The sequence below is a fragment of the Coregonus clupeaformis genome, chromosome 1 (genome assembly GCF_020615455.1).
Source record: "Coregonus clupeaformis isolate EN_2021a chromosome 1, ASM2061545v1, whole genome shotgun sequence".
Taxonomy (NCBI): Eukaryota; Metazoa; Chordata; class Actinopteri; order Salmoniformes; family Salmonidae; genus Coregonus; species Coregonus clupeaformis.
In genome coordinates, this window is record NC_059192.1 from 30,543,615 (window position 1) to 30,570,155 (window position 26,541).

General features: G+C 43.7%; 1 protein-coding gene across 13 annotated transcripts in view; it reads left to right on the forward strand.

Moving 5' to 3' along the window:
* Positions 1-26,541, forward strand: part of LOC121555656 (neurexin-1a-like) — an 838,957-nt gene that overhangs the window by 273,909 nt on the left and 538,507 nt on the right. For 10 of the 13 annotated variants that reach the window (XM_041869510.2, XM_041869572.2, XM_041869886.2 and 7 more), the window contains 5 exons: positions 2,674-2,700; positions 20,681-20,803; positions 23,951-24,094; positions 24,348-24,585; positions 24,701-24,891. In XM_041869510.2, coding sequence (XP_041725444.1) covers positions 2,674-2,700; positions 20,681-20,803; positions 23,951-24,094; positions 24,348-24,585; positions 24,701-24,891 — 723 coding nt within the window. The remainder of the gene's footprint in view (positions 1-2,673; positions 2,701-20,680; positions 20,804-23,950; positions 24,095-24,347; positions 24,586-24,700; positions 24,892-26,541) is intronic. The other 3 variants (XM_041869699.2, XM_045217609.1, XM_041870027.2) reach the window with 1 other exon arrangement.

Here is a 26,541-nt window from a genome sequence, read left to right on the forward strand (position 1 = left end):
GTGCGTGGAGCAGGGACAGGCCGAACCGGGCTGTGGAGACGGATAGGAGACCTGGAGTGAAGAGCGGCCACAACCCGTCCTGGCTGAATGCCTACCCTCACACACTCTGTGTGAGGTATCCGCACAGGACGTACAGGGCGGTGTATCCGTAACCTGGTGGCCTTCTGAATCCGCCCCTTTTCTGCCTCCGTCAGCCCCGTCGTCCATGCCGTGTGCCCCCCCCCTAAAAATTTTCTGGGGTTGCCTCTCGCCTGTCCGACGTTGACCCGTTTGGCGCCGCTGCTCCACTCTACGGTGCGCCTCCACCGTCTCTTCTCCCGGCGCTTCCTCCCATGTCCAGCCCAAGAGCTGCCCCTGGACACGCTGCTTGGTCGTTGCATGGTGGGTTCTTCTGTCACGATCGTCGTATTGAACAGACCAAGGCGCAGCGTGATGAACTAACATGTTTAACTTTATTATCTTTAGTGATAATAGAACACAATCAACAAAACAAGAAACGACTCGTGAAGTCCACGGTAACAATGACCGAACACGGAACAAGAACCCACAAACACAAAGGGAAAATAGACAGTATAAATATGGCTCCCAATCAGAGACAACCAACGACAGCTGACACTCGTTGCCTCTGATTGGGAGTCACTCTAGCCAACATAGAAATAAACACAACAGAATTACCAACATAGAAATAAACACATAGAATGAACAAACCCTGGCTCAACATATAGAGTCCCAGAGCCAGGGTGTGACACTTGCAACTATCCTCAAGACTACAGTTAAAAGCAGATTTGCAGCTATTCCTCAACAGTGCAGAATAAATGTAAAGTAGCAAAGCTAATCAATAGACAATAATACAAATAAAAAGAGCACAACGATCGCTAAAAAAGACAAGGTAATAAAATAGTTCATAAAAGAACAAGAAGTAGATCAGACTGTTGACCGACAGATCCTTCCCCCGAGCTCAATTAGGACACAGCGCCTGTTGGCTGTTTATGTGCTACCAACCGTAGCTCACAGAGAGATGAAAGTGCATAGATAAACAAACAATGGAGAGATATAACCGCCCATGTGAATATTTATTGTTGTATAAAATGGGGTCTGCCTTTTGTCTGCACGCCCGGTTCTCAGTGTGATAGAGATAACAGAGGGCATCTGTATGTGGGTGTGTATGTGTGTATGTGTATATGTATATGTGTGTGTGTGTGTGTGTGTGTGTGTGTGTGTGTGGAGAATGTGTGTGTGTGTGTGTGTGTGTGTGTGTGTGTATATGTGTGTATATGTGTGTGTCTGTCTGCCCAACAGAGAGAATCTGCCTCTGAAAAAGTTGGATATCTCCCAAACAGAACGTGGCTGTGGGATGCAAAAAACATCTATTTGTGTTTTCCGCCGGCTAACCAGAAATGTGCTCCCTAAACGGAGGCGCTTAGCAGGAGAGGGCATGGCATTGGCAATACTTTCTGCCGGTCTGTCGACCTCAGGGCAGCTTGTTGCCGCTGCACCCAGGGCAACAGCACCTCACACTGACAGGCGGCTGACAACCCACATCGCCATGGTTACAGGGCTGACAACCCACATCACCACGGTTACAGGGCTGACAACCAACATCGCCACGGTTACTGGGCTGACAACCCCCATCGCCACGGTTACCATAGATGTCTTCTGAAATCTGATCTGATGATGACAGACAAATAAAATGTGATTAAATTTTTCCTTCTTTTTTGGGGGACAGATTTTAATACTTTCTTTGCTTGGATTCACTCGGTTCCCCTTGCCCTTAGATCGCTAGGTATCCCTCCTCCCTCTCCTCCATCTCCCTCCTCTCTCTCCCCTCTCCTCCCTCTCTCCCCTCTTTCTTTGAAAAGCATTCCCTGTGCGGGCTGGCTGGCGTTGGTCTTTGGCTGTTTGCGACCACTTTTCTGCTGTGGTTGACGACACACGACTGGCAGGGCCACCTGGTAGGATGTCTGGGTCTGGGTCTGGGTCAGGTCTCTCTCCTCACAGCACAACACTGACTCACTGCGTCATGCCTGATATTCTTGAGAGAGAGGACAGTGGTCAAATTAAGGCATGGAGTCTTTGAATGCCCTATCCTACGTCCAAGATGTTAGACTACCCAGAATCCCTACCGAGTGGCCCATCTTGAGCATGACCATGTTCTGATACTCTCTTATTGCAGATGTCACATGTACAGACTAAACAACCTACTCCGTCAAGGAGACTATTTTATTTGGCACTTATAATCAATTGAATTGTGACATCAGCCTTAAGTTAATTATTTTTTGTTACTTTTCAATAGAAAGAAAATATAAATCTACAAATCATCTACTCAAAATATTCAAATTTTGATGAAGTTATAGGTTGGTCAGTCAAGGCCTTCCGGTTCTGCCATACATGGAACCTAGTGATAGTTCTAGTACTATAGCACTGTGAAAGGCCCTTTGCTGACAGAAATAAGTCTAACTAATTGGATTGGCATTTTAAAGTAGTAGTCGCCATCCTCTTCCTACCACACCCCAGTCACTCTTACCTGAGCCAAGTGTGGTGGAGGAGAGGGCCACGATGTGGTCCCTGTGTCCGTGTGTCGTCCCCAGAGGGGTGGGATGTTCTGCTTTAACATTGTCTGCAGCTGTCACAGTGAAGGATGATGTGACATCTCATCTATTCTCCCCCATCTAGACTGTATCAAGATTAACTGTACTACCAGTAAGTAAAGACTGCTCATATTTAATACTCCTTTCTTAATACTGTTCTGCTGTGTTTTATCTGTATTCACAATGTTTATTATTCAAGAATGTAAATCCCTCTTTAAACAAACTACATCTATATAGGCTAATAAGGGGTTTATGAAGGCTTTATTAAGCCTTAAAAGTTGCCATAGTGTTTAAAATATGACCTGCATGTATGTTGTCTAAGTTCATGTGTCCCAGAAAGTAGAATATGTACGTAGGTAAATGGTATATAGATGTCATAGGTTTTATATTATGTTTTCAGACCAGGTTGGCAAAGATGTGCAATATTTAATATTTTTTACCCAACAGCTAATTGTGAAAAATCACTATTTTAAAAACACATTAGCAATATGATTTCAATCAATTTCCTATACATTAGATATACATTACGTATCATAAAAACCTGTTAACAGACCAGTGCATAGCATACAGGCCATGGGAGATCATGGCCTGTATGTATACTATGTTATGGGCCTCAGGCAGCGTGAATCAACTCTCCTCCAGATCACTGACTGCTGGAGAAGGGGAGGGAGAAGGGAGAGAAGGAATGGAGGGATAGAGGAAGGAGAAGAAGGAGAGGGAGGGAGGGGTTAGAATGAATGAGAAACCCCCAACATGGCAGTCAACAGTGATTATTCACACTCTGTTGTCTCTAATTACCAGCCTTGACGACTCTCCTAAATTAAAACAGACTGATATAAAACGCCTTGGAAACAGAGGTACTTCAGCATGATTCCCCCGTTCACCTCATTTTCCTTTTTCCTCTAAATGTTTTTTTCTCTCCGTTCCTAGTTCTCTTCTTTTCTTTCTGTTTCTTTCCTTCTCCCTCAGTCCATCTTGGCGCCGGTAAATTGATGAGGCTTTTCAAAGCGGAGAGGAAATACGGAGTGTGATTTTATATTTCTCATTAACCTACCTCACGGCGCAGAGAGCAAGGGACGGAGAGGAAAGATAGAGAGAGAGAGGGATGGAGAGGGAGGATAGAGAGAGAGAGGGATGGAGAGAGTAGGACTGCCAGGAGGGAGGGAAGAGCGAGTGAGAGGGAGGAAGGTAAGAAGGAAGGGATGTAGAGGGAGGGAGGGAGGGAGGGAGGGAGGGAGGGAGGAGGGAGGGAGGGAGGGAGGGAGGAGGGAGGGAGGGAGGGAGGGAGGGAGGGAGGAGGACATGTGAGTGCAGTGCAACAGAGGAAACATTGCAAATATTTTGGGAGGAAATGTGTCCTTGTATTTATTATTCAGAGACATTGATGAATTAATGATGAAAGAAAAGATTAGCCTTCCTTTCCTGTTTACCGTATTGCATACAGCATACACACAGCCTTGGTTTCCTGTTTACTGTACTGCATACAGCATACACACAGCCTTGGTTTCCTGTTTACCGTACTGCATACAGCATAAACACAGCCTTGCTTTCCTGTTGACCGTACTGCATACAGCATACACACATCCTTGGTTTCCTGTTTACCGTATTGCATACAGCATACACACATCCTTGGTTTCCTGTTGACCGTACTGCATACAGCATACACACATCCTTGGTTTCTTGTGTACCGTATTGCATACAACATACACACATCCTTGGTTTCCTGTTTACCGTATTGCATACAGCATACACACATCCTTGGTTTCCTGTTTACCATACTGCATACAGCATTCACACATCCTTGGTTTCCTGTTTACTGTACTGCATACAGCATACACACAGCCTTGGTTTCCTGTTTACCGTACTGCATACAGCATACACACAGCCTTGCTCTCCTGTTTACCGTACTGCATACAGCATACACACAGCCTTGCTTTCCTTTTTACCATACTGCATACTGCATACACACAGCCTTGCTTTCCTGTTGACCGTACTGCATACAGCATACACACATCCTTGGTTTCCTGTTTACCGTATTGCATACAGCATACACACATCCTTGGTTTCCTGTTTACCGTATTGCATACAGCATACACACATCCTTGGTTTCCTGTTTACTGTACAGCATACAGCATACACACAGCCTTGGTTTCCTGTTTACCGTACTGCATACAGCATACACACAGCCTTGCTCTCCTGTTTACCGTACTGCATACAGCATACACACAGCCTTGGTTTCCTGTTTACCATACTGCATACAGCATACACACAGCCTTGCTTTCCTGTTTACCGTACTGCATACTGCATACACACAGCCTTGCTTTCCTGTTGACCGTACTGCATACAGCATACACAAAGCCTTGCTTTCCTGTTTACCGTACTACATACACACAGCCTTGCTTTCCTGTTTACCATACTGCATACACACAGCCTTGCTTTCCTGTTTACCATACTGCATACACACAGCCTTGCTTTCCTGTTTACCATACTGCATACACACAGCCTTGCTTTCTTGTTTACCATACTGCATACTGTGATGTCACGAGAGGCTGTGTCCTGGAGGGACGTTACATCCCCCTGAGATGGCTGCAAACCCAGACAGCTATGGCTCCATCTGCTGGTATGGTCGGGAACTCCAACCCTCTATGGCCAATCTTCCCACGCAGCTGAAACCAATCAGGAGCTGATGAGCTGAAGGTTTGTGAAAGGGAAGAGACACACTGAGGGAGTGTGGGGGGGGTGAAGAGACAGTCTCCAACCTGGGCTCTCTGGAGGACAAGAGTGCTGCACGTCCACTTCCATGAGGAATATAAGGATTTGGAGATACTTACCTTTGGGAAATACTCACCTTTGGATATATGCACCTGTGGAAATACGTGAGAGACATTTGGAAGGACTTTTTGCGGGGTTGGCCACTAGCTGCAACGTGGACTACAGTAAGGCTGGGGAAAAGTTATCTGAGCGAGTGAGAATTATGATTTTGGATGTGGAAGAGACATCCCTGAACTGTTAACCCTTAAAGAGCCACAAGAGAACAGAATTTTGTTATATTTTCGTTAATTTCCCAAGACCTATAATAAAATCCTTGTTTTGTTTGAACCTTGTCTCCTTGCACTACTTGAGCAATCCCGCTGAAAGCTGTGTAGCCTCTCGTGACGTCACAGATGGTGGAGAATACGGGCACGCTCAAGCGTTAATAGTGCATGTCAGAGGAGGATACCGAAGGTTTGATCACCCAGTTTTCCAAGTTGGCCGTAGGCTCCCCGCCGACTGAAATGGAGGACATATTGAAAGCCCTTGTTGCTGGCCAGCAAGCCCAGATGCAAGCAAACGTGGCTCTCTTGGAGGAGCAAAAGAAAGCCAACCTTCTGAAGGCAGAGGAATTGCAGTTGCAGAGACAGAGGGTGGTCCAAAATACCCGCCCAATAAAGGCAAGTGACTTTATATCTAAGATGGGAGCTACCGATGACATTGAGGCATACCTGCATGCATTTGAGGCCACGGCCACTAGGGAAGCCTGGCCCAAGCAACAGTGGGTTGGTCTGTTAGCCCCCTTTCTAACCGGGGAAGCGCTGAATGCTGTCCGGGACCTGGGCCCTGACCAGGTTACTGACTATGATGCCCTGAAGTCTGAGATCCTCAGCAGATATGGACTCACAAAGTTTGGTATGGCCCAGCGCTTTCACAGTTGGACCTTCCAACCAGACCAACCTCCTCGGGCGCAGATGCATGAACTTGTCCGAATCGCAAGGAAATGGCTGGATCCGCAGAGGAATACAGCAGCGGCGGTGGTGGAGGCCGTGGTGGTGGATCGGTACCTACGCGCCCTGCCTTATGAGGCAAAACGGTTCATCAGTCAACAGGCCTTGACCACGGCTGATCTGACCGTGGAAGCTGTGGAAAAGTACCAGGCCACAGCGGAGATGCTGAATGCTTCCCGAAAAAGACCCCAGGAGTGCGGCCCCACCACAAATGGGGAAAACCCGTCCAAAGGACCCCAAGGTTTCGAACCCCGCCGCGTCAGGACTTATCCCGGCTCCAGGGGGAGCCAGAAACCAGGCGGGTCCAAGAAGAGTACACCAGGATGGGGAACCTCGACAGTGTTACCGGTGTGGGGAGATGGGACATATCTCCTGGCAGTGTGGGAAACCAGCCGATGAACCTATGCCCACTGCGGAGTCCTCCAGCTCAGCACCCACACATCGTTTTGCCTCGCTCTTGGGAGTCGTAGATGGCGGCCCAGATCGACCCCCCCACCTGCCCGGTAACTGTGAATCACCATGATGTGGAGGCCTTACTGGATTCTGGTAGCCGGGCCACCCTGGTGCGTAAGGATTTGGTGGGCCCAACGTGTCTGACCCCCGGGGAAAGTCCTCCCAGTTTCCTGTGTCCATGGGGACACCAGAGAATACCCCATTACTGAACTTACAATGACCAGCACACGGGGAACCATACACACGACGGCGGGGGGTGGTTGATTCCCTCCCCATCCCTGTCCTAATTGGACGAGACTGCCCAGCCTTTTACCCACTCTGGAGAGAGTCTCAGGAGAGGATAACCCGAGTACCTCGGAAACGGAGAGGCAAGACTCATCCTGGGAAGGCTCCGGTGCAATCCTCCGAGTTACTCACTCCCGCCCGGGCTCTGATAGGGATGGCAGGTGCCCAGACCGACACAGAGACGGAGCTACAGAATCTGGACAAAGAACTGTCTGGTCTGAAGGGGACCGCTGAGAGGTATCGTTTGTTAAAGCAACAGTTAGACATGAAGACAGAAGAGTTAGATATCCTCCAGGCTAAACTCCAACAGAGCTCCTTCCATAAGCAACAGGAGGAGCTGGAGAGGCTGCGCAGGACCATCGAGGAGTGTGAGGAGACCCTGCGCAGTAGTAAGGAGGTCCAGAAGAAGGCAGAGGAGAAGTACAAGGTGTTGGAGAACAAGATGAAGAATGCGGAGGCAGAGAGAGAGAAGGAACTGAAAGCTGCTCAACAGAAGCTAAACTCTGCTAAAACCAAGGCTGATGCGTTCAGTAAGAAACTCAAGGAGAGACAACAGGAGGCTGAGTCCCTGGTCCTAGAGGTGGAGGAGTTGAAGAGAGAGCAGGCTGGCAAGCACCACGGCAATGCGGACGCCCTCTCCCGGCGTGATGCCTTCTTCGCTGCCTTTACCCCGACGAGGACGTCGGTCCCGAGGAGGGGGATGTGTGATGTCACGAGAGGCTGTGTCCTGGAGGGACGTTACATCCCCCTGAGATGGCTGCAAACCCAGACAGCTATGGCTCCATCTGCTGGTATGGTCGGGAACTCCAACCCTCTATGGCCAATCTTCCCACGCAGCTGAAACCAATCAGGAGCTGATGAGCTGAAGGTTTGTGAAAGGGAAGAGACACACTGAGGGAGTGTGGGGGGGGTGAAGAGACAGTCTCCAACCTGGGCTCTCTGGAGGACAAGAGTGCTGCACGTCCACTTCCATGAGGAATATAAGGATTTGGAGATACTTACCTTTGGGAAATACTCACCTTTGGATATATGCACCTGTGGAAATACGTGAGAGACATTTGGAAGGACTTTTTTTTTTTTTTGCCACTAGCTGCAACGTGGACTACAGTAAGGCTGGGGAAAAGTTATCTGAGCGAGTGAGAATTATGATTTTGGATGTGGAAGAGACATCCCTGAACTGTTAACCCTTAAAGAGCCACAAGAGAACAGAATTTTGTTATATTTTCGTTAATTTCCCAAGACCTATAATAAAATCCTTGTTTTGTTTGAACCTTGTCTCCTTGCACTACTTGAGCAATCCCGCTGAAAGCTGTGTAGCCTCTCGTGACGTCACAATACACACAGTCTTGTTTCCTGTACTGCACACTGCATACACACAGCCTTACTTTCTTGTTTACCATACTGCATACACACAGCCTTGCTTTCACGTTTACCATACTGCATACACACATCCTTGTTTCCTGTTTACCATACTGCATACACACAGCCTTATTTTCCTGTTTACCATACAGCATACACACAGCCTTACTTTCCTGTTTACCATATTGCTTATTGAATACACACATCCTTACTTTCCTGTTTACCATACAGCATACACACAGCCTTGCTTTCCTGTTTACCATATTGCATACTGCATACACACAGCCTTGCTTTCCTGTTTACCATGCAGCATACAGCATACACACAGCCTTGCTTTCCTGTTTACCGTACTACATACACACAGCCTTGCTTTCCTGTTTACTGTACTGCATACAGCATACAAACAGCCTTGGTTTCCTGTTTACCGTACTGCATACAGCATACACACAGCCTTGCTTTCCTGTTTACCGTACTGCATACTGCATACACACAGCCTTGCTTTCCTGTTGACCGTACTGCATACAGCATTCACACAGCCTTGCTTTCCTGTTGACCATATAGCATACACACAGCCTTGCTTTCCTGTTTACCGTACTGCATACACACAGCCTTTCATTCCTGTTTACCATACTGCATTCACACAGCCTTATTTTCCTGTTTACCATACAGCATACACACAGCCTTGCTCTCCTGTTTACCGTACTGCATACACACAGCCTTTCATTCCTGTTTACCATACTGCATACACACAGCCTTATTTTCCTGTTTACCATACAGCATACACACAGCCTTACTTTCCTGTTTACCATACAGCATATACACAGCCTTGCTTTCCTGTTTACCATATTGCATATTGAATACACACAGCCTTGCTTTCCTGTTTACCATACTGCATACACACAGCCTTGCTTTCCTGTTTACCATACTGCATACACACAGCCTTACTTTCTTGTTTACCGTACTGCATACACACAGCCTTGCTTTCCTGTTTACTGTACTGCATACACACAGCCTTTTTTCCTGTTTACTATACTGCATACACACAGCCTTGCTTTCCTGTTTACCGTACAGCATACTGCATACACACAGCCTTGTTTCCTGTTTACCGTACTGCATACACACAGCCTTACTTTCCTGTTTACCATATTGCATATTGAATACACACAGCCTTACTTTCCTGTTTACCATACAGCATACACACAGCCTAACTGTCCTGTTAATTACAGTTACAGTTACCATCCTCTATTTAGTTACAGTTACCATCCTCTGTTAGTTACAGTTACCATCCTCTATTAGTTACAGTTACTATCTTCTATTTAGAGTTACCATCCTCTATTAGTTACAGTTACCATCCTCTGTTAGTTACAGTTACCATCCTCTATTAGTTACAGTTACCATCCTCTGTTAGTTACAGTTACAATCCTCTATTAGTTACAGTTACCATCCTCTATTTAGCTACAGTTACCATCCTCTATTAGTTACAGTTACCATCCTCTGTTAGTTACAGTTACAATCCTCTATTAGTTACAGTTACCATCCTCTATTTAGCTACAGTTACCATCCTCTATTAGTTACAGTTACCATCCTCTATTTAGTTACATTTACCGTCCTCTTTTTAGATACAGTTAACATTCTCTATTTAGTTTGACTTACAATCAGCGGCATAGCGCAATTTCGCAGCGCCCCCCACAAGGTTCGAGCAAGGTTTTTAATGTTTCTTCTTGTTGCCAGTTTTATAGCTAATCTGATACTATTTTACACATTTTGCCATGAGGCTGAGAGAAAATGTTGCTGTTTTAAAGCTCAGGGATTCTTGAAAGACAGGACAATCTCAAATATTTGTCTTAATCTTAACACTATTTGAAATATATATTTTGATAATCCAAAGTATCAGCTATCACACCATGTAAGGGAACAACCTATTTATTTTTTCTCATAAAATGCAACTAACTGGATTTATGTAAACTCCGTCAGACACCATAAAAGCCATTTCATTTTTACAATTATTGTCCAACAAGTGTTTCATGGCCTTGATTGTTTAATTCTAACATTCGATTATTCAAATATTTAATACAAATCTCCAAACTTCTTTTTGTTTTTGTTTTATAGCCCTATTAAATGCTTCAGGGCTAATTTTGTTAGCATTTTGGCATGTTTTTCTAGATTTAGAACATAAAACAGCATTAATAAAGCAAACATTATCACTTAGGTCTAGCACAGTAAATACTTCAGTTGTTTAAGCATATGTTGCAGAACAGTGATTACAATATTTTTTCAGAATATTGACAAAAATAATCGATCTTAAGGAGGTTAGCAATCAGTGACGGAGTTGACAAACCACTGACAGAGTTGACAACAGATACTCAAAACAGACATATTTTTGCCTCTAAAAATAAAACTTCAATACAAACATTTGTAAATATGGACAATTATTAATTTGAAAGTCCCCAAAAAAACAACCATTCTATCAGATCTTTAGCACTCTGACGAGGTTGATGTTATAAACATGGACTTTTTTCTTCTATTTTGCTAATTCTTTTTTCAAAACACTTAATTTGGTCTTGCGTTAATTAGTGTTGTCAGTTAGCTGCATCTCTGGACAGCTTCATGGAGGAATAACATGTTAAGAACAGACTCAAAGAACACACACACACACTCACAGCACAAACTCAAAGAACACATCACAGTCAATGAGGGGTCCTAGGATCCCTTCCCGTGGGCGGCCTCAGCTCTGCCTGAAGAAACTTCTGCCACTTAAACTTTAACACTGAACAGGCGCTGACAGACAACAAGATAAAAATACACACATGCACACACACACACACACACACAGTCAGGTGGATTGGCCTTTTTTGTTTGGACTGTGTTGAGTTTAGTTTGGTTGTTGTATTATTGATTTTAAGGGCAAATCACTATAAACCATCAGTAACGTGACACAAGTTGACATATACTGTTAGCTAGGTGGTGTGTGTCGATGTGGTGATGTTTGCCATTGACTTCCTGTTGGCAGCAACTCAAGGCAATGGTTTATTCTATCATTTGTTTAATTTGCATTGGACCTACAGTGGGGAGAACAAGTATTTGATACACTGCCGATTTTGCAGGTTTTCCTACTTACAAATCATGTAGAGGTCTGTAATTTAGACGGAATCTAAAACAAAAATCCAGAAAATCACATTGTATGATTTTTAAGTAATTAATTTGCATTTTATTGCATGACATAAGTTTTTGATACATCAGAAAAGCAGAACTTAATATTTGGTACAGAAACCTTTGTTTGCAATTACAGAGATCATAGGTTTCCTGTAGGTCTTGACCAGGTTTGCACACACTGCAGCAGGGATTTTGGCCCACTCCTCCATACAGACCTTCTCCAGATCCTTCAGGTTTCGGGACTGTCGCTGGGCAATACGGACTTTCAGCTCCCTCCAAAGATTTTCTATTGGGTTCAGGTCTGGAGACTGGCTAGGCCACTCCAGGACCTTGAGATGCTTCTTACGGAGCCACTCCTTAGTTGCCCTGGCTGTGTGTTTCGGGTCGTTGTCATGCTGGAAGACCCAGCCACGACCCATCTTCAATGCTCTTACTGAGGGAAGGAGGTTGTTGGCCAAGATCTCAAGATACATGGCCCCATCCATCCTCCCCTCAATACGGTGCAGTCGTCTTGTCCCCTTTGCAGAAAAGCATCCCCAAAGAATTATGTTTCCACCTCCATGCTTCACGGTTGGGATGGTGTTCTTGGGGTTGTACTCATCCTTCTTCTTCCTCCAAACACGGCGAGTGGAGTTTAGACCAAAAAGCTCTATTTTTGTCTCATCAGACCACATGACCTTCTCCCATTCCTCCTCTGGATCATCCAGATGGTCATTGGCAAACTTCAGATGGGCCTGGACATGCGCTGGCTTGAGCAGGGGGACCATGCGTGTGCTGCAGGATTTTAATCCATGACGGCGTAGTGTGTTACTAATGGTTTTCTTTGAGACTGTGGTCCCAGCTCTCTTCAGGTCATTGACCAGGTCCTGCCGTGTAGTTCTGGGCTGATCCCTCACCTTCCTCATGATCATTGATGCCCCACGAGGTGAGATCTTGCGCCAACAGTTGTTGCCTTGTCACCAAGCTGCTTGCCTATTGTCCTGTAGCCCATCCCAGCCTTGTGCAGGTCTACAATTTTATCCCTGATGTCCTTACACAGCTCTCTGGTCATGGCCATTGTGGAGACGTTGGAGTATGTTTGATTGAGTGTGTGGACAGGTGTCTTTTATACAGGTAACGAGTTCAAACAGGTGCAGTTAATACAGGTAATGAGTGGAGAACAGGAGGGCTTCTTAAAGAAAAACTAACAGGTCTGTGAGAGCCGGAATTCTTACTGGTTGGTAGGTGATGAAATACTTATGTCAAATCAAATCAAATCAAATCAAATCAAATTTTATTGGTCACATGCGCCGAATACAACAGGTGCAGACATTACAGTGAAATGCTTACTTACAGCCCTTAACCAACAGTGCATTTATTTTAAACAAAAAAGTAAGAATAAAACAACAACAAAAAGTGTTGAGAAAAAAGAGCAGAAGTAAAATAAAGTGACAGTAGGGAGGCTATATATACAGTAAAATAAAGTGACAGTAGGGAGGCTATATATACAGGGGGGTACCGTTGCATAGTCAATGTGCGGGGGCACCGGCTAGTTGAGGTAGTTGAGGTAATATGTACATGTGGGTAGAGTTAAAGTGACTATGCATAAATACTTAACAGAGTAGCAGCAGCGTAAAAGGATGGGGTGGGGGCAGTGCAAATAGTCCGGGTAGCCATGATTAGCTGTTCAGGAGTCTTATGGCTTGGGGGTAGAAGCTGTTGAGAAGTCTTTTGGACCTAGACTTGGCACTCCGGTACCGCTTGCCGTGCGGTAGCAGAGAGAACAGTCTATGACTAGGCTGGCTGGAGTCTTTGACAATTTTGAGGGCCTTCCTCTGACATGCAATAAAATGCAAATTAATTACTTAAAAATATGATTTTCTGGATTTTTGTTTTAGATTCCGCCTCTCACAGTTGAAGTGTACCTATGATAAAAATTACAGACCTCTACATGCTTTGTAAGTAGGAAAACCTGCAAAAGCAGTGTATCAAATATTTGTTCTCCCCACTGTATATGGTCTCTTAGTTTATTTTACACTACCTATTCACTACTCACACACATACTGTCTCTCTCGCTCTCTCTCTCATGCACACATTCTGTCTCTCTCTCTCACACACACACACACACACTCTCTCTTTCTCTCTCTCTCTCTCTCTCTCTCTCTGCTCTCTCACACACACACTCTGTCTCTCTCTCTCTCACACACACACTCTCTCTCTCTCTCTCTCTCTCTCTCTCTGTCTCGCGCCCTCTCTCACACACACTCTCTCTCTCTCTCTCTCTCTCTCTCTCTCTCTCTCTACACACACACACACACACACACACACACACACACACACACACACACACACACACACACACACACACACACACACACACACTGTCTGTCCCTCCCTCACACACACACATGCACACACACATGAACACACACACAGCCCCACACACTGATTGTATAAAGCAATTACAGAAAGACCCCAGATTATGCAAATGTAATTTCACAGGATTACAGAGTTTGAATGTAGTCTGTGAACCGGATTGATAATGGCAGTCTTTATTGGATTGGCATGTGCTGTATAGCCCTGAATATTTGCATGCAAACAAACAACACAGGTGCCTGACATTGGATGTAAATCACACAGCTTCTAAAGGCTTGTCAACGTTGATGTGTGCCAAAGTTCTCTTTACAAAATTCAACCACATACAATTTTGGACATTTATGCTGCACATGGTCTTTACTGACAATGAACCGCTCTGCTAGAATGGCCTGCATACAGTGGGTCTAATCCTGCTGTAGTGTAGTGACCTGCTCTGTGGTCAAACTTCCATTCCACTCTCTCTCTGTCTCTCCACATGACTGACACAGTGTGGTGGTGGGATACAGCAGGAGACTCCTGTCACCCATCCAGCCAATATAAACCTGGATGCTAGACCCTGGTTAAACTCTGGCTGTCCTGTCACCCATCCAGCCAATATAAACCTGAAGCCCTGAGCTGATTGACTGGATCTCTTCTCATCCTCTCTCCTAGTTCCTACCAGAGGAGATGGCTGCTCCTCTCCACCATTATTTCACTCTTCTACTCCTCCACATGTCCCCTGGGAAATGGAGTCCATAGATCACCACCAGACAGCTGGGTTCAGCACACAGAGATAACTACATGGGCTTTAAAACGTTTAGTCCAGGACTAGGGTTACTCTTCTCAGCCCTCCTCACACAGAGGCTGCTCCTCTCCACTCCTCTACTACAGTCACAGATCAACTGTAGATCTGTAGCTACATCCCTACAGCATAGATCACCATCAGATCAACTGTAGATCTGTAGCTACATCCCTACATAATAGATCACCATCAGATCAACTGTAGATCTGTAGCTACATCCCTACAGAATAGATCACCATCAGATCAACTGTAGATCTGTAGCTACATCCCTACAGAATAGATCACCATCAGATCAACTGTAGATCTATACCTACATCCCTAGAGAATAGATCACCATCAGATCAACTGTAGATCTATAGCTACATCCATAGAGAATAGATCACCATCAGATCAACTGTAGATCTGTAGCAACATCCCTACAGAATAGATCACCATCAGATCAACTGTAGATCTGTAGCTACATCCCTACAGAATAGATCACCATCAGATCAACTGTAGATCTATAGCTACATCCCTAGAGAATAGATCACCATCAGATCAACTGTAGATCTATAGCTACATCCATAGAGAATAGATCACCATCAGATCAACTGTAGATCTGTAGCTACATCCCTACAGAATAGATCACCATCAGATCAACTGTAGATGTGTAGCTACATCCCTACAGAATAGATCACCATCAGATCAACTGTAGATCTATAGCTACATCCCTACAGAATAGATCACCATCAGATCAACTGTAGATCTGTAGCTACATCCCTACATAATAGATCACCATCAGATCAACTGTAGATCTGTAGCTACATCCCTACAGAATAGATCACCATCAGATCAACTGTAGATCTGTAGCTACATCCCTACAGAATAGATCACCATCAGATCAACTGTAGATCTATACCTACATCCCTAGAGAATAGATCACCATCAGATCAACTGTAGATCTATAGCTACATCTATAGAGAATAGATCACCATCAGATCAACTGTAGATCTGTAGCTACATCCCTACAGAATAGATCACCATCAGATCAACTGTAGATCTGTAGCTACATCCCTACAGAATAGATCACCATCAGATCAACTGTAGATCTATAGCTACATCCCTAGAGAATAGATCACCATCAGATCAACTGTAGATCTATAGCTACATCCATAGAGAATAGATCACCATCAGATCAACTGTAGATCTGTAGCTACATCCCTACAGAATAGATCACCATCAGATCAACTGTAGATCTGTAGCTACATCCCTACAGAATAGATCACCATCAGATCAACTGTAGATCTATACCTACATCCCTACAGAATAGATCACCATCAGATCAACCATCAGAGAGACAATAAAGATAGTTCAGCAGACAGAAACAGAAACAGACATTAACCTTTTACTGCAGTGGGCTAAATCAGGGTCACACAGAGTGTTTCCTGGTAGTCTTAAACAAATCTAATTTGAAACAAGAGTATATACCTCACACACAGGGTTATGTGCTTAAGACACCTGTACCATGTCAGATATAACACCGGATTCTCAGTGTTTTTATTTTATTTTTTATAATGTTGATTAATTATGAACTTATGAAAAATATTAACAACATTCCACCTATGAGGCCACTAGAGGGCGATTTGGTCATTTGACTGCATGGTCGAAATGATTTACTGCTAGTTCCCCGTCCCTCCTCTCTGTTCCTAGTTCCCCATTCCTCCTCTATATTCCTAGTTCCCCATCCATCCTCTCTATTCCTAGTTCCCCATCCCTCATCTCTATTCCTAGTTCCCCAACCCTCCTCTCTATTCCTAGTTTCCCATCCCTCCTCTCTATTCCTAGTTCCCCATCCCTCATCTCTATTCCTAGTTCCCCATCCCTCCTCTCTATTCCTAGTTCCCCATCCCTCCTCTCTATTCCTAGTTCCCCATCCCTCCTCTCTGTTCCTAGTTCCCCCTATTCCTTCTCCTCCCGTGCTCCCCTCTGGCTCGCATCCACTATCCAACGAGGATGTGTCACTATGACAATGAGTATGTTTACATGCACACTAATAATTTGATATTAAACTAATTATGGCAGTAGGCCGAGTATAACATGACTCATGTAAACACCTTACTCTTAATCAGGGTACAATCATAATCCAAGTACGCATACGGTGATTAAAACACCTTGTTTTCTGAGCAATCTATCAAATGATTAGATCATGTAAACACCTTGTTTTCTGAGCAATCTATCAAATGATTAGATCATGTAAACACCTTGCTTTCTGAGCAATCTATCAAATGATTAGATCATGTAAACACCTTGTTTTCTGAGCAATCTATCAAATGATTAGATCATGTAAACACCTTGCTTTCTGAGCAATCTTTCAAATGATTAGATCATGTAAACACCTTAATTGGTGAAGTGAGTTCGTAACAACTGAAAGTATGCATCTTAGAAGTAGTTTTCACATACATGTTTATATATCCAAACTCAGAATCAAGTAGGTTCCCCAAAAATAACATGCTCTCCTTGGTAGAACGTTTATTTTGATTGGTGATTGTCTGCATTCATCAAAAGTCCCATCAGGTAGCCTGATTTCAGATGTGTCCATGCAAACAGGATTATTAGGGAAATCGTTCTTCTTGCAAAGCATGTAAACGTTTTAATCAAACTATTATATTAATCTGACTATTCACAGTAATCATATTATTGTGTGCATGTAACCGTACTCAATATGAAACACCCCAAGCTGCAGATACCTTGGCTTGGTTCCATCGTCTTCACTCCCCTCCTCCTTGCTGGAGGATCCATTCATATGGGGAGCAGCTTCACAGCTTCAACCCACTTACACCTATTTATTTCCTTTCCTCTTTCTCTGCAATCTTCAAAGCCAGTGCTGGAGCACTGGGATACTATACTCAATCTCAGAGGCTCCGTTTTGCTTTGTAAGCACTAAACACCACACCAAGGCCGGGGCAGGATGGAAACCAGTCTCCTGGAGAATGGGATTAGGGTGAGGGAGAGGGAAAGGGTGAGAGAGAGCAATATATGAAATCATGGGATGGAGGGAGTTGGGGCACTGGAAAGGATGGCTTGATCTTTGCCTTCCATCCCTCTGTTTTTGTGGCAGAGAGACGAGGAGGAGGAGGAGAGAGAAAAAAGAGAGGGGGTTGTTTCAGCAGGATACATGTTCCTTATGTGTGACACTGTATGAGTTGGAACCTGTCAAGTCTTTGGTCTAAGGTCCAGGACATGTCAGAGATTTCATACCATCAAAGTACCCAATGTTGCGACGCTAACATTCCTCTGAATCTGAAACTGAAGACAGCATGGCTTTATGAGAAAACCCAATGATCGGTGTTCAAATTGGGTCAAATTCAGCCTCTGATTCTGATTGTACGCAATCATATTCATATTGTGCCAGATGGAAGGAGATCATTTGATATACATTGACTGTTGTTCCTGCTCTGACTATGAACATGTTGATTGTGTGTGTGTGTGTCTGTGTGTGTGTGTGTGTGTGTGTGTGTGTGTTTGTGTGTGTGTTTGCGTGTGTGTGTGTTTGTGTGTGTCTCTGTGTGTGTGTGTGTCTGTGTGTGTGTGTGTGTGTGTGTGTGTCTGTGTCTCTGTGTGTGTGTGTGTTTCTCTGTGTGTGTCTGTGTGTGTGTGTGTGTGTCTGTGTGTGTCTGTGTCTGTGTGTGTGTGTTTCTCTGTGTGTGTGTGTGTGTGTGTGTGTGTGTGTGTGTGTGTGTGTGTGTGTGTGTGTGTGTGTGTGTGTGTGGTGTGTGTGTGTATATACTCTCACTCTCAAATTAAGGAAATTAGCCACAGACAACAACTGTCCTGCCTTGCCTCCAGTGTCATGTCCTGATGCTGTGTCAGGGGAGAGGAGGTGTTGTTCTCCTCTGCCCTCATGTTCTAGGTTACTGAGGGAACTGTCTCTCCTCTTTAATGTTTTTTAATTCATAATTCATAGTGTGAATGCAATGCAGAACTGTCTCAAGTGTACTCATTTGGTACAAATTGCATATTTAAATATACAACTTCAAGCACCAACAGTCGGTTTTTGGTTTTCTCACAGTTAGCCATTAGGCAGCTATGACTTTAGCAAATCCATGGGATGCCCCTCTTTATAAAATCACAGCCTCTATTTCCTCATTCTGCCAGCTTCTATTCTCAGTTTTGATAAGACACGCCCCTCTCTGCCTCACGGTCACAGTTAGACGGCTAAACTCTAAAAAGAAAAGGTTCCTGGAGTACCCTTTAGGGGTTCTTCAAATTGAAACTGTGGGGAAACCACTATAAGTTCTTCGAAGAGCACTTTAAAAGGGTTCTTAAAAAAAAACTTTTAATGGATCCTCGAAGAACCCCCTTCCCCTATATTATTATTATTATTAATAATATGCATAACAATAACACAATATTTTAGTTGTCAGTATATATTATGATTTTAGTGGCAAAGCATAATAAACAAATCTAAATATGAGGTAAACTCTCAGCAGAGACCCAAGTCCAATGGGTATATCCTCTGGTGTGTTGATGTTAATGTGTTGATGTTCTCCGTATCCATAGCCAGAATGATTTTGCAAGGCATGGTGATTGAACAGGTTTCCTGTTATATTCATCAGAGGTATAGGGAGGGTGAAGTCTATGAATCCAAAAAATAGTAATTATACAGATGATTTACAAAACATACACACAAGATATTTCATACCTTGGTTTTTGTGGTGAATGTGAATTTAAAAAACTGTTTTGATAATGGTTTTTATACACATACCTTGTCCATAATGTTGAGGCCTATGGGATATTCATTGAAGAGGTAAGGGAGGAGGATGGTAAATGTGATCTGCATAACATACCAATACCAATTGACATACCTTTGTATGCCTCCTCGTCTGTATACCTACAGACACAAAAGTGAGCAGTTCAGTCATCTGCACCCAACACAGCCCTATTCTTATAGCAGACATATTCTTACCTCTTTGTTGATTGATATCCATTGAATAGTGTCCATTTTCTGTTTTAGAAATATGAAAAGATAGATGGTATCATCATAAAACAATATAAATTTAGATCATACAAGGGACAAACCTTACCTTAAATTGAGGAGATCTTTAAATTTTTCAGTTAAGTGCCTGCACCTGCTGTCCTTTCAAATCGAAAAGTTTCAGTTGGGCAGTTAGGTCCTGCAAGAACCCCCACCAACTAAGGAGGTTCATCGATGAGCCCCACGTCCTATGGGGTTCTTGGAAGAACCTTTTGGGGGCCACTTTCAGTGCCAAGAACCCTAAGGTTCTTCAAAGAACTTTGATGATCCTAGAAGAACCCTTGTTGAAGCCCTAATGTTTGAGGTGGTATCCAGGAGTTCATCTGACTGGGGAAGTAAAGAAAGGGTCTCATTTCCAAAATCCCCAAGTATCCCTTTAAATCCCCAAGTATCCCTTTAAATCCCCAAGTATCCCTTTAAATCCCCAAGTATCCCTTTAAATCCCCAAGTATCCCTTAACAATTATTTACAATTCATTTGATTGAGGTGTTTTGGTAATTACTATTTAAGTTATGACTATAATTTTAGAATACGGTTTGAAATGCCATGTAACAGTAACTAAACAAGACAGAGTTTGTTTCTCTGTATCTTACCCTTCTGTAGCACAATGCCAGTCCAGCACTGTGGTGGAGCGTTACTGCCATCTAGTGACATTGCTATTAATAGAACACTCATATAAAATTACTAGAATGGGATTCTCTCTCTCTCTCTCTCTCTCTCTCTCTCTCTCTCTCTCTCTCTCTCTCCTCTCTCTCTCTCTCTCTCTTCTCTCTCTCACTCACTCTCTCTCTCTCTCACTCTCTCTCTCTCTCTGTCTCTCTCTCTCTCTGTCTCTGTCTCTACTCCCCTACCCTGTCACTGCACTAACTCTGGTTTCTCTTCTCCCTGTCCCGAGGTGTGTGTTTTAACTACTGTTTGGGCTGTCCTACAGGCAAGGGTCCAGAGACCATATTTGCTGGTCAGAACCTGAATGATAATGAGTGGCACACGGTGCGTGTGTTCAGGAGGGGAAAGAGTTTGAAACTCACCGTAGATGATCTTCAACCTGTAGAAGGTACAACTTCCCTCTCTTTAAAGAACTGACTATGTTTTATATGTGTGATACTTTTCAAGATGATCCTTTGGCCCTTTATATGTAAGACACAGTTTGACTATGGACTAGGTCAGACAATCGGTCGGGTCTAGTCCATAATGTCTGATATAAAATCAATCCTTTTGGGGCTAGTTTCCCAGACAGAGATTTAAACTATAGTCTTGGACTAGTTTCAAATTTCAAAGTTTATTCACCATGTGCACAGGATACAGCAGGTGCAAAACAGTACAATGAAATTCTTACTTGCAGCTCTTTCCAATGCAGTGATAATAATAATAATAATATAGATTTGTTTTGTTTGTTTAATACAAACACAAGAGTTAATAAAGATATGAGATACAATAAAGAAACAGAAGAGTATATACAGGTCAGTATACAGGTCAGTATAAAGATATGAGATAAGATACAGAAACACAATACAGGTCAGTATATACAGGTCAATATACAGGTCAGTATACAGGTCAGTATACAGGTCAGTATATACAGGTCAGTATATACAGGTCAGTATATACAGGTCAGTATACAGGTCAGTATATACAGGTCAGTATACAGGTCAGTATATACAGGTCAGTATATACAGGTCAGTATATACAGGTCAGTATACAGGTCAGTATACAGGTCAATATACAGGTCAGTATATACAGGTCAGTATACAGGTCAGTATCCAGGTCAGTATATACAGGTCAATATACAGGTCAGTATACAGGTCAGTATACAGGTCAGTATATACAGGTCATTATATACAGGTCAGTATATACAGGTCAGTATATACAGGTCAGTATACAGGTCAGTATATACAGGTCAGTATACAGGTCAGTATACAGGTCAGTATATACAGGTCAGTATATACAGGTCAGTATATACAGGTCAGTATATACAGGTCAGTATACAGGTCAGTATATACAGGTCAGTATACAGGTCAGTATATACAGGTCAGTATATACAGTACCAGTCAAAAGTTTGCACACCTACTCATTCAAGGTTTTTTATTTATTAGATTTTTTATTTTACATTGTAGAATAAAAGTGAAGACATCAAAACTATGAAATAACACAAATGGAATCATGTAGTAACCAAGAAATTGTTAAACAATTCAAAATATATTTTATATTTGAGATTCTTCAAATAGACACCCTTTGCCTTGTTGGCATTCTCTCAACCAGCTTCATGAAGAAGTCACCTGGAATGCATTTCAATTGACAGGTGTGCCTTCTTAAAAGTTAATTTGTGGAATTGATTTCCTTCTTAATGTGTTTGAGCCAATCAGTTGTGTTGTGACAAGGTAGACAAGGTAGTATACAGAAGATAGCCCTATTTGGTAAAAGACCAAGTCCATATTATGGCATGAACAGCTCAAATAAGCTAAGAGAAACAACATTCCATTATTACTTTAAGACATGAACGTCAGTCAATACAGAAAATGTCAAGATCTTTGAAAGTTTCTTCAAGTGCAGTCGCAAAAACCATCAAGCGCTATGATGAAACTGGCTCTCATGAGGACCACCACAGGAAAGGAAGACCCAGAGTTACCTCTGCTGCAGAGTATAAGTTCATTAGAGTTACCAGCCTCAGAAATTGCAGCCCAAATAAATGCTTCACAGAGTTCAAGTAACAGACACATCTCAACATCAACTGTTCAGAGGAGACTGTGTGAATCAGGCCTTCATGGTCGAATTGCTGCAAAGAAACCACTACTAAAGGACACCAATAAGAAGAAGAGACTTGCTTGGGCCAAGAAACACGAGCAATGGACATTAGACCGGTGGAAATGTGTCCTTTGGTTTGGAATCCAAATTGGAGATTTTTTGTTCCAACTGCTGTGTCTTTGTGAGATGCAATGTGGGTGAACGGATTATCTCCGCATGTGTATTTCCCACCGTAAATCATGGAGGAGGAGGTGTTATGGTGTAGGGGTGCTTTGCTGGTGACACTGTCTGTTATTTATTTAGAATTCAAGGCACACTTAACCAGCATGGCTACCACAGCATTCTGCAGCGATACGCCATCCCATCTGGTTTGGGCTTAGTGGGACTATCATTTGTTTTTCAACAGGACAATGACTCAACACACCTCCAGGCTGTGTAAGGGCTATTTTTCCAAGAAGGAGAGTGATGGAGTGCTGCATGAGATGACCTGGCCTCCACTATCCCCCGACCTCAACCCAATTGAGATGGTTTGGGATGAATCAGACCGCAGAGTGAAGGAAAAGCAGCCAACAAGTGCTCAGCGTATGTGGAAACTCCTTCAAGACTGTTGGAAAAGCATTCCAGGGGAAGCTGGTGGAGAGAATGCCAGGAGTGGCTATTTGAAGAATCTCAAATATAAAATAGATTTTCATTTGTTTAACACTTTTTTGGTTACTACACGATTCCATATGTGCTATTCCATATATGTTCTGATTCCATATGTGTTTTGATGACTTCACTATTATTCTACAATGTAGAAAGTAGTGAAAATAAACAAAAACCCTTGAACGAGCAGGTGTGTCCAATCTTTTGACTGGTACTGTACAGGTCAGTATACAGGTCAGTATATACAGGTCAGTATACAGGTCAGTATATACAGGTCAGTATACAGGTCAGCATATACAGGTCAGTATATACAGGTCAGTATATACAGGTCAGTATACAGGTCAATATACAGGTCAATATATACAGGTCAGTATACAGATCAATATACAGGTCAGCAAACAGGTCAGTATATACAGGTCAGTATATACAGGTCAGTATACAGGTCAGTATATACAGGTCAGTATACAGGTCAGTATATACAGGTCAGTATACAGGTCAGTATATACAGGTCATACTCAATGTGCAGGATACTGGAGTGGTTGAATTGGGCTTATACATGAACATAGACATAGACTAGAAATATATTTCAACATTGAGCATGCTTGGTAGTCCAGGATTAGTCTTAATCTGTGTTGGGAAGCGAACCCTTTGTGTATAAACCCATTGTTTTTCACACATACAGTACCTTTCTACTACTGGACATTTGTAGCGCCAGACCTTTTGGAGCAGTGAGCGTGACATGAATGACCTCCCCCTACCCTTGTCTCTCCCCCCTCCCCCCCTCACCCCTCTCAATCTCCCTCCTGTCAATCTAAAGGTCAAATGGCAGGTGACCACACCCAGTTAGAGTTCCACAACATTGAGACAGGCATCGTGACGGAGAAGAGGTTCATGTCACTGGTGCCATCTAACTTCATAGGCCACCTCCAGAGCCTCTCCTTCAACGGCATGGCCTATATAGGTAGGTAGCCCAGAGGTTAGAGAGGTAGATCAGCGACTGGAAGGTCGCTGATTCAAGTCCCGGGCCAAGAGATGGAGAAGAGATGGTCTTCTTGTGTCATGTCATTAATAGCGCTGCTGTTGTACCCTTGAGCAAAGCACTTCACCCTAGAGATGGTGCTCTCTCTGGAGGTACATGGCTGAACTGTGCTTCTCATTGTGTGTCTGTTCTTGGGAAAAAGATAAACAAAGTATCTATTCTATTCTCTCTATAGACCTGTGTAAGAACGGCGACATTGACTACTGTGAGCTCAATGCCATGATCGGCTTCAAGAACATCATTGCTGACCCGTTCACGTTCAAGTCTCGGTCGAGCTATGTGTCTCTGACCACCCTCCAGGCCTACTACTCAATGCACCTGTTCTTCCAGTTCAAGACCACCTCGTCAGATGGACTCATACTGTTCAACAGCGGGGACGGAAACGACTTCATTGTGGTCGAGCTGGTCAAGGGGTAGGTTATCACGACATATTGTACTGTAGGATAGTAATTCATATTGAAGGGAGGAGCGTGTGTGTGTGTGTTTGTTTCTGCATCATTATTCATGTGACTACCTGCCTTTTTCCAGCTACCTGCACTATGTATCAGACCTGGGGAACGGAGCTCACCTGATCAAGGGCAACTCCAACAAGCCCCTGAATGATAACCACTGGCACAACGTCATGATCTCACGAGACACTAACAACCTCCACACCGTCAAGATCGACACCAAGATCACCACCCAGACCACCATGGGAGCCAAGAACCTGGACCTGAAGGGTAGGCTGCCTGGGGCTGGGGTTTTACGTTACTTTCTACTCTGACGGAGAGTGGCACTATGGGTAATGTCAGAGGAGGTTACTGGTCTGTTGTTGGACAGGGAGTCTTTTAATGACAGTCAGAGGAACGTCAGAGTCCTGTTAATGGAATTACTGTATCAGATCTAGACAAAAGTATGATACTTTTCATGCATGCAGTCTATATCAGTACCTATTATTTTCCACCTGGGGTCAGTGGTTCCACACTGGTCTATTACTGTATACAGTCATGGTCAAAGAGCGCTGCTTCAGTGTTATGAGATATTTTTGTCAGATGTTACTATGGTATACTGAAGTATAATTACAAGCATTCCATAAGTGTCAAAGGCTTTTATTGACAATTACATTAAGTTTATGCAAAGAGTCAATATTTGCAGTGTTGACCCTTCTTTTTCAAGACCTCTGCAATCCGCCCTGGCATGCTGTCAATTAACTTCTGGGCTGATGGCAGCCCATTCTTGCATAATCAATGCTTGGAGTTTGTCATAATTTGTGGGTTTTTGTTTGTCCACCCGCCTCTTGAGGATCGACCACAAGTTCTCAATGGGATTAAGGTCTGGGGAGTTTCCTGGCCATGGACCCAAAATGTTGATGTTTTGTTCCCCGAGCCACTTAGTTATCACTTTTGCCTTATGGCAAGGTGCTCCATCATGCTGGAAAAGGCATTGGTCATCACCAAACTGTTCTTGGATGGTTGGGAGAAGTTGCTCTCTGAGGATGTGTTGATACCATTCTTTATTCATGGCTGTGTTCTTAGGCAAAATTGTGAGTGAGCCCACTCCCTTGGCTGAGAAGCAACCCCACACATAAATGGTCTCAGGATGCTTTACTGTTGGCATGACACAGGACTGATGGTAGCGCTCACCTTGTCTTCTCCGGACAAGGTGTTTTCCGGATTACCCAAACAATCGGAAAGGGGATTCATCAGAGAAAATGACTTTACCCCAGTCCTCAGCAGTCCAATCCCTGTACCTTTTGCAGAATATCAGTCTGTCCCTGATGTTTTTCCTGGAGAGAAGTGGCTTCTTTGCTGCCCTTCTTGACACCAGGCCATCCTCCAAAAGTATTCGCCTCACTGTGCGTGCAGATGCACTCACACCTGCCTGCTGCCATTCCTGAGCAAACTCTGCACTGGTGGTGCCCCAATCCCGCAGGAGACGGTCCTGGCGCTTGCTGGACTTTCTTGGACGCCCTGACGCCTTCTTCACAACAATTGAACCTCTCTCCTTGAAGTTCATGATGATCTGATAAATGGTTGATTTAGGTGCAATCTTACTAGCAGCAATATCCTTGCCTGTGAAGCCCTTTTTGTGCAAAGCAATGATGACGGCACGTGTTTCCTTGCAGTTAACCATGGTTAACAGAGGAAGAACAATGATTTCAAGCACCAAACTCCTTTTAAAGCTTCCAGTCTGTTATTCTAACTCAATTAGCATGACAGAGTGATCGCCAGCCTTGTCCTCGTCAACACTCTCACCTGTGTTAACGAGAGAATCACTGACATGATGGCAGCAGGTCCTTTTGTGGCAGGGCTGAAAAGCAGTGGAAATGTTTTTTGGGGGGGATTAAGTTCATTTTCATGGCAAACAGGGACTTTGCAATTAATCTGATC